Below are 9,495 nucleotides of genomic sequence, written 5' to 3' on the forward strand. Positions count from 1 at the left end.
ATATTAAAGATCACTATATTAATTCACTGGCAGTGTCTGTGTGTTTTGTGAATTTATTTATTGCTTATCACATTTCAGTTAAACAACATTTATTTTAAAAAATAATATGCAAATTCAAACAAGATTCATTATGATACCCATTTCTCAAGGGCTTTTTTTTTTTTTTTTTTTTTTTTTAAAGTGCCAATGAAAGATGTCAATGTTTCTGTTGTTGTGAATGTGTGTCACTGTGAGTGTGTGAGGCTGGTGAGGGTTCGCAATTGCAGTGGCATGGACATGTTGGTGTCTCTATGCCACTGTGGTGTGGTGACATGTGGAGGTGGAGTCAGGACACTCTGAGCCACACCGGGGGTCTTCAGCAGCGACCACAGTTCTTCCCCTCGTGTTACTATGGCAACAAGGTCCTCCTCATCTGAGCACCATGTCACTGACCCCCCTCTGGTTACCGTTCTTAGCTTGGACAGGAACAGAGACACTCTACAATACACAAAACACAGAAAAACATAACTATACCCATGTCTCTATAAAAGAAATAAAAACTTTCATGTGTATGTCGGTCAGTCACCTGGGGATGAGGTCATGTGACCGTGATGCCAGTTTAGCGAGAGCACTCATTAGAGTAGTGATGACTCTTGGGGTGGGGCAAGCTGTTCCAGGTGGTGGGGTAGATGAAGTTATTTCAAAAAGCACCGCCTCCAGTGACTCAAAACAGGAAGTGATGAGCTTCACAGAGCAACGAGAGTCACGTGACACAGAGAGGTACTCTCCTAGCACCCACACCTGAGAGCCAAAAAGAGGCTTTGATTGTTACATTATTTTAATATGATCCTTTAACCACATTTCAATACAGAGGGAAAGACAGGAAAAGCTCTGAGATGAGAAGCAGGATCTTAAATACACAAGACAAAAAGACATGCACAAACACAGTGCCATTACCACGTGTGTGTATATTTCTTCCTTGCTGTAGACATTGGCTGTGGTTCCAGCAAACTCCAGCAGCACGTGAGACTGGTCCACTACCACATAGGGGTGGAGCTTACACAGCCGGAGCAGGTGGCAGCTGAACACCCTGAACAGGCAGAGAATGGGAGAGAGTGAGGAAATGGCATGGCATGGAACTATCGGAAACCCTTCAACAGCAGAGGAATGCTGTAGCTCCAGTTTGTGTAAAGGTTTACCTGTGTATCTCTTTGATGTATATGGGAAGGTTGAGCAGGAGGGTGCTTCTCTCCAGCATCGCCAGAATTAAACTGGCTAAAAGCTTCTCATCAGCTATCTATAAACAAGATGCATACAAGATACAGTTTCTAAACTAAACACGTTAATGTAGTAACTGCACATGCAATGTGTGTATCATGGTGAAATTTTGTAAAGAACATTTTAATATTTTCACCGTAATGATTGTGTTAAAAAAAATGTGTAACATCACAGGGACTGTTTGTGCACAGTGCGCAACTCTTGGCCAGTCAGCCGCCTCGGCTAGCAACTCATGGAGCATGCTCAGTCTGTCTATTGTGTCGCCTGTGGAGAGTGAGAAAAGTTTTATTTATTTTTTTTTTCTTAAAATCACAATTCCAAAATATAAGCCAAGTTAAGTTTCCCAAAACCAAAAATCGAGGAACAGTCCTGACAAGCTTGGACATTTCCTTAGATTACTTAAAACTGCTCAAAACAAATGACACTTGTCCATGTAATCAGGTGTACAAATCACACACACATATTATTACACATTGTATGTGTGTATGTGTGTGCACACTATCTCAGTGCTGTGTTATGTATTTGCAAATTCATCCTGCAGGCTGGAATTGACCCGCCTGGGGGCTAAATCATTTTATGAAGAGTTTGATCTAGATCTGTTCTGTATGTAAAGTGCCTTGATGTAAGCATATGTCTGACACCCCTGTTCTATGGCATTAGATCTATTACTGTTTTTGCAGTTGGACGGACTACACAATTATCAGCCAGAGGGTAGATAAGCAGCTTTGACAAAATGTCAAACTATTCCTTTATGTTGTGTGACTGTAGTTACCTGATCCTGCTTCTGTTCGAAGCAGGTAGAGGAAAAGCCCTCTGAATTTGGTGCTTCGAAATGCATCCAGAGAGTGGAGGGCTTGCCCACCCGCCTCAGAGATCGGCGAGCATGTTGCCCTGCAGTACAAAAGCACACACACATGCACATACATAACCAGTGAAATATAAAATTTCATGCACAGTCATCACAATTATCAGATTGTTTGACTGTTTTGACAGTTTTGCTCAGTTGCCACTGTGTGTGCGCACCTGAGCTGTAAGACCAGTGTGGCAGAGAGGCAGGGCAGGTCCAGCAGTGTATGGAGCAGCTCCACTGCAGTATCTGTGGTCACCAGAGAGGGCAGCAGATCCACAAAGTCATCCACCACCGCTGGGCTGTCCCATGCCAAGAACTGCAGCCACAGAGAGTGACTGTAAGAAGAAACCTTGTGCCTCCCACACTTTGTGTAATATGCATTCCTCATTAGTTTAGCTGGATAAGGAAGAGTTTCTCTGATTTTACCTTCAGCAGGTTTGGGAAGGAGCGACTGTACTGAGGAACTCGAAGCTGCAGGTTCTGGAGGTTCAGCCGAAGGAAACGTAAAAGCTCATGAGCCAGAAAGGGGTCATTGTACAGCTCAGCAGGGAACCGGCCAAACACCAGCTTCCACACACTCTCACAGTCCACTGCTACCATCTCACCTACACACATCAAGTTCAAATTTAGTAAATCAAGTAACTGAACATGTCCGAAGGTTCTCAGTCATCCAGGTCATCATCCAAATATCTTCATACTAGGTAAGAAGTTCTGTCACTTTGCACTCAATGCTACAAGGCAAGTAACTGAACAGCATACTTGAGAACATATTCATGTGAACATGTGATCTGAAAAAAGAGACAGAGATGTGAGGTTTGGTATCAGTATATGTTTATGCAGGTACACACCATGGTTGAGGTAGAATTGTGCTACTGGAAGCAGGACTCTGGCAAATGTCAGGTCAGAGTTGAGCCGACCAAAGAGTGCCTTAACACATGGGAATGATCGGTAGACCAGTGAGACCTCCTCTACACATACAGTGTTCAAGATGCACACTGCCTCCACTAGGCACTATGAAAGGAAATGGGACAGATGGACACCAATATAAATTAAATTAACAGCAGTGCTTGGAAATAAGTGCTCTCTGTGATTTACTTTCTTTTCTCTTCCTTCATTCCTTCTTGTCCTCCTTGCTGCCTGTCCTAACCTTTCTTACTGAATATTCATTTCCCTCTCTCCACATATGTATTTGGCTCTTTTATGTGTAGGTGTGGTGTAAAAGAGTAAATGCATAACAGAAGAGGCAAAACAGAGAAACCAACATTTACTTCATTTCCAGATTGAGTTGCTTTTCTCTTTACACGCTACACAATTTTGTTCATTCTGAGGACCAAAAACACTAACCCTGACATGTAAATGTAGTGGAAGTGGGAAACAGACCCTGAGCATAATCTTACTTAGTGAATAAGCTTAATGAGTGCTAAGTTCCATAAACTTACATCAGGGAAGACTAAGAGGAAACGCGGGACTTGTGAGAGCAGAAACTGAACAACTAAATAACACTGTCCTGCTTTGTGTATGACTGCACTGATTTACTGGATGTACGAAAGAGCTCACCGCCTTCTGCAGGTCTGCATCTGTCCTTTTTTGCGCCACTGAGACAAAGATATAAATGGACACCGAAATATCAATTACACATTGTATAATATAACATACCATTAGAAAAGAATCCGAACATTTGATGACAAACAATCTTAATATTTGTACAAGTTATTGATTCACATGCTGCATAAATGAACTGCTTATCTAACACAAATGCGCTCACTGCGATCGCTCTGCTCGATGAGGCGTAGGCAGTACTGGAAAGCCTTCTCCCTCAGACGCTCTTTTGGAGGCAGCAATCGGCTGGAGGAGGAAGTCGCTGAAACCATAGAAACCACTGATCCCTCCACCTCCGACCGGTCATCTGAGACACGAGAGGTGATGATTAAAAAGTCATGGCTCAAAACCTCTTTGAATAAATGATGGAGTATGATAAAAGCCCACATGAACAGCATTAGTGTAGTAGAATGGCCAACGACCACAACATTTAGTGAAAGGTTTTGTGTTAAAATGAATTTAATCAAAGCTTTTGTGCTATTGTTTTGAAAAAGTTTTGTGCAGGAGGAAAATTTTGGAAAGAGATTTACAGCTCCCATCCACCCCCCCAGATTATGCATACACGCCTGTGCACTTGGACAAGCCTGCAGTTTTTTCCTAATTGTTTCACAATGTACTGATCAACAGGTGGCAGCATCACATCTAGTAATTCAAAGATGGTAAACAAGTTTTAAGTTCTCCCCCAAAAAAAAAAAAAAAATGCTGTGGGGTTGTGGGTAGTGAGAAGAGTTTGAGCTAATAACATTCATCCATGAAGCAATCATCCCTTTAGAAATCAAAGATAAAAGAGCATTGAACAAAAGTGGAACAATAACCAGAGTACAAATTTCCCAAAGAGTAAAAATCATATCCTTATGGATTGCATACAGTATCCTTTGTAAATTGATGAAAGTTGGTCTGAAGATAAAACATTCAAACAAGGAATTAAAAGGGAAAAAAAAAAACTTCTGTTCGTTACACACCTTATAAAGACCACATGCTAAATGTAGTATGTTTAGTATAGTTTTGTCATTCAAACTATTGCAGTCTGAGTAGTTATTCACCACAGTCAGAGAGTCATCAGAAGTTTTGCATTTACATAAAATGCACACACACTTGGAAGCGTAGTTAGCAAGATATACATTAAGATTTCAGGTTAGAAATTATTTGTTAAATCAAAAATAGTTGTGAATCATGATCATATCAGGGAGTGAGATGACCTGCACCAGCCCCAAAGTAAACAGAAGATGTAGGAGTTACAGCTTCAGAGATGGACGCACATGCAGGGAAGCTCCACAGACTGACATATCTTACCATTAAGAAAGGAGTGGGAGTGTGAGAGGGAGAGACTGAGCTGTAGCCTGTTTGCTGAAGATGATGAAAACACAAATGAAGTCAACCAACCCGAATGATACAAATTTTGTTTCAGCCTTCACAGCTGCTTGTACAGATGTGTTTGTTCTCTGCAGCTAGGACATAATGTAATGAGCATCTCCTGCATTGAAAGGAAAAGGTTGTGGTTTGTATCAGAGTCATACCAATATCAGCTGCGGCGTTGCCACTGGAAACAGAGTGGTAGGTGAGAAGCCAATGATGCAGCATAGAAAAGGAGTAAACATTCATCCACTGGTCCTCAGTAAAGCCTTGGCCCACACACAACACAGTGAAGAAATCTCCGGAGACTGTCCCATCTAGCTCTGCTATAGGTACTGGCTGTTAGAAAACAAACAAAAGGAATACCGTAGAGAAGCTTATTTCACCCAGCCAGTTGTTATAATTATTGTAAATTACTTACCTGACGTGACCTGGGTCCTATGAAGAATCCTCCAGAGGAGGCCCCACCTCCTTGAGTAATGCTTGCATAACGCAGCCAGTCAACAAGCTTTTTACTCAGGAGGGTCAAATGATCTATGGCAAGTGGCGCAGAGAAGAGTGAATGTGAAAACCTTCGCTCCTTTCACTGCACAACTTCGCGAAACAAAAACTGGAGGATCAATGATTTAAATTTGCAGAGAAGCTTGGGCCTGATTTTTTCCCCATTACCTTCAGAGAGGCACTCAGGGCTGTGTGTGAGGACTGTGTTGAGGATTGGCAGCGTGTGTGTGAGGGAATGAACCGGCCCTTCTGATTGACGGCTCTCAAGGCTGCGAAGGACCAGGGCGCAGAGAGATGACAGATCAGCCCTGGATACAGCCTGTAGGGGTCACAGTATTTGAAAGATTACAGGTTAAGAAATTAAAATAGCAAGCTGCTTCACAAGTTGATATGCTACTTTTTGCTGAAATCAGTGAAAATAAACTACTTTCTATTCTTACACCTTATACCTTACACCTTACACCTTATAGTTATCTTTCACCTACAGATTTTCCCCAAAAATCACTCTACTGTCTGAGCCAAAAGTTCATTAGTCACTTTAACCTCTCACAATGTAAGTTTGAACACACCTGTGAGAGCAGCAGCGCAGCAGTGTGAGTGTTAAGCTGACCGATGTTTTCTGTGTAGTTCAGTTCCTTTCCAGAGGGGGGCAGTGTCTCTCTGAGCACAGCTGAGCTCAGCACCTGTAGCTGCTCCACCGGTGAGGACAGGAGAGAGAAAAGCCTCCTCTGCAGCTCTGCAGGCAACCTTTGGCCAACGACAGAGAAAACATACCCCAGTATAAAAACCAAAAAGTACTATGCGTAGACTGTCGGACGGGTTATGAAACAGTTGCATAGTGTCCGAAGAGCAAAGTTATTGGAATCTATGAGCCGATCGTCTGAGATACTTTTTGTCATTAGAAACATGTTGAAACGTTGTGTGAAATTGAAATAAGGCTGCGCCTGGTTAAGTTGTTGATGCCCTGGAGTTGGAGGAGTTAAGAGAAGGAGATAGAGTGAGGGAGAGAAAATGAGTTGGATCACAAATATGTCTGAAATGTGCAGAGTGTGAACAGACAGAGAATCGTGGATGTAAACTGAGAGGTACAGGCTGAAGCTCTTACGTCCTGGTGTACTTGGTGGCAGTGAGGATGAGTTGGAGCCTCTGCAGAGAGTCGACGGTCTCCCGACCAAACTCCTTCCCTTGGAGCAGCTTCACCAATCTGCCATAAAACCTCTGCAGCTCAGACTCCTGAATCTCTCTGGGGAGGGAAAGACCGCAGTTTTTGTCTCTGCCACGTCCTTTTACTGAAAGCTAAAAATACTTGACTACCTAAACGACTGACATGGTTTTAATTGAGCCAATATTTAATAATCCACCAATAGTTTAGATTCAATTTTAAGCGTAACAAACATCATCACCGGAGAGCAGAGTTAGCTTTCCCACTTGTCCTAAAGGACTTTTAAAATAAATGAACTTAAAACACTGGCACGTATCGGCAAGGCTAAATGGCCATAGCCGCATTAGCATGACAGAGGAAGTTACAGGGAAAACTGTGCAAACAGACGAGAAGCGCTGACGTCGACAGTAATCTTACCTTGCCTGCTTAATTAAACTCTCTGACCCATGAGAGTACATGTTGAGAGAGGGAGACGGTCATTACTCTGCTGAATATGCCTGCAGCGGAAGGTAAACAGTCCGGCCACTCATTCGGTCCTGACTGCAATCACATGACATGACTTTAGTTCCGCCCTCTTTCATTCTTTCTTTTGCATTTATTGGTGGATTGCAAATGTCTGTTAGATGCATACCACCACCTACTGTAGCAGAGTGTGTATCCTTATGTATGCTGCTTATTGCTTCCCATATTCTGCCTGTCAACCTTGTGCTGTAGAGGAAAACGCCTTCCTAACAGCCCTCTGCTGCTCCCCCTGACCCCGACAGTCCTACCAGGCTGCACTCCCACTGCCTCCTGAAACAGCCCCGTTTCTGAACTATACTCGACACAATGCAATATGTTCAACATTTCTTCCCTTTCCCCAATATATACATTGTGTCATTTAGTCCTGTGTGTCCGACTCTGAGTCTCACGATGATGATTCCCTCTATTCTATTTCTTTCCTTATAGTTCTGTTATCACTTATTTGTGAATTGTGTACAGCCTTCGTCCTTTCTGGTCTTCTTCCCGTCTTTGCTGCCATATTTCAATTCCTTTCGTCTTAATTATGGCTTTTCCTTCACTTATCCCAACAGGGGCTTGGACTCCTGTATTCTTTCCTAACGCCCCTTTTGCTAGTTCATCAGCAATCTCCTTCCCTTTCACCCCTTCATGTGTTGGCACATCCACACCCCCCTCACTGTGAAGTCTGAAGCTATCTATACGTCTGGCCAGCTTGACTATTCTAATTTCTTCCGCTGTCTCTTGTATATTTAATCGGGTGATGGTGCCGGCCATCTCTATTGACTCAGTGATTACTTTCCACTCATTTAGCTTTGCTTGCCCAATCTGCCCTTGCTTACTCGGACTTGGGCCCCGTTAAATCTCAGCGACTGGACTTCCATCCACTCCATTTCATTCCCACTATCTTCCTCGGAGTCAGTGGACATGATACGGCATTCAGAATAAACAAATTTCAATCCGGCCGCTCTCGTTTCCTTCACGACTAACCCACTTCCCCTTTCTTCGGCCCGCCCCGTAGTTCCGCCCTCTTCGCTTTCTTCTTATTCATTTGCCGGGGACGCAGCCTTAAACTGCTTTATAAAGTTCCACTTCTACTTCTTCTTCTTCTTGTGGGCTGAGGGTCTGACTGGTGCAATACAGTGGTCTTGTTGCCTTTATTGGTTTCCTCGTTGTCATCTAAACTGACTATGGCCATCAGATCAAAGTAATAAGAATGTCCCTCCTGGCCCCAAAGTATAAGAATATAAAATTGCACACACTGCAGAGGAACATGTCTCACACATTCAGTGTAGCTTAATGAACACTTCCGTTTAACTGGATCAATAAATAACTTGCCTTGTTCTTCCTTCCTCAGATTTCTGTGGTAATCATATGTAATGCTGATGGTTGTGGAGCATAATAAAAACATCCCCTTTTTTTCTATTTATGCCTTAATTTTTTGTAGATCAGTGTTACAGATATGTTTCCCATTTCATCCATATGCATATGAAATCCAGATATTTTCCTTGAACATGCCTCTTTATTCTTAAATTTGCATTCATATGAATCCCACATGCATCCAGCTTCATCTCTATGAAGATTCTCATTCATCCAGGTCATTGTTCTCTGTCTCAAAATTGATTTGTAGGCAACTTGACTTGTATTTGTCGATGTAGACGTTGAAGACGTTTCGCCTCTTATCCAAGGGGCTTCATCAGTTCATGTTAGTTGGTCTACTAGTCGGCACTAGTCTGACCAAGGCAGTGGAGAAAGACCCAGATATTTAACCTCTGTTGGTGTGTTCACCAAAAAGTACCTGTGAAAGTACTGCTTTCAATTGACCATTGCATCAGAACCTTCCAACACAGGGCGGATAATGTACCAACCTCTACTCGGGCCCAAGCAGAGGAACATAAACATCTGAAGGGAGTCCTGAAAACATGTGGCTATCCGAGTTGGACATTTGGCAAGACAGCAGCACACTCCAGAAAGAGTACTAATATGGATGATGCTGAGAAAACAAAAGACAAACGCAAGAACATTGTCATCCCATACGTGTGTGGGGTCTCAGAGAAACTCAGGAGGATTTTTAACAAACATCAAATCCCTGTAAGTAACCTGTGAGCCCAGTATTGATGAAGCCCCTCGGGTAAGAGGCGAAGCGTCTTCAACGTCTTCATAGACAAATACAAGTCCAGTTGCCTACGAATCAACTTTGAGACAGAGATCCAGCTTCATGCATAATCTGTGCGGTGACAATATTTCTATAAGCACATCTGGCCTGGCATTCTCA

General features: G+C 42.9%; 1 protein-coding gene across 2 annotated transcripts; it reads right to left on the bottom strand.

Annotated features, from left to right (window-relative positions):
• Positions 1-152: 152 nt before the first annotated feature.
• Positions 153-7,263, bottom strand: ap5z1 (adaptor related protein complex 5 subunit zeta 1). 2 transcript variants are annotated; one of them, XM_029508005.1, is made up of 18 exons: positions 7,140-7,263; positions 6,666-6,803; positions 6,130-6,307; positions 5,729-5,879; positions 5,481-5,593; positions 5,224-5,398; positions 5,000-5,053; positions 3,873-4,013; positions 3,665-3,702; positions 2,956-3,118; positions 2,534-2,712; positions 2,281-2,423; positions 2,030-2,148; positions 1,394-1,521; positions 1,179-1,276; positions 937-1,069; positions 566-780; positions 153-477 (listed from the first exon to the last, which is right to left on the bottom strand). In XM_029508005.1, exons 1-18 carry the CDS (start codon positions 7,178-7,180, stop codon positions 225-227), a joined length of 2,460 nt encoding a protein of 819 aa, XP_029363865.1. In that variant the 5' UTR covers positions 7,181-7,263; the 3' UTR covers positions 153-224. The 2 variants fall into 2 exon arrangements, with proteins under 2 accessions (XP_029363865.1, XP_029363866.1); XM_029508006.1 differs by lacking the exon at positions 5,000-5,053.
• Between the last annotated feature and the right edge of the window lie 2,232 nt (positions 7,264-9,495).

The sequence above is a fragment of the Echeneis naucrates genome, chromosome 8 (genome assembly GCF_900963305.1).
Source record: "Echeneis naucrates chromosome 8, fEcheNa1.1, whole genome shotgun sequence".
In the NCBI taxonomy this organism is placed as follows: domain Eukaryota; kingdom Metazoa; phylum Chordata; class Actinopteri; order Carangiformes; family Echeneidae; genus Echeneis; species Echeneis naucrates.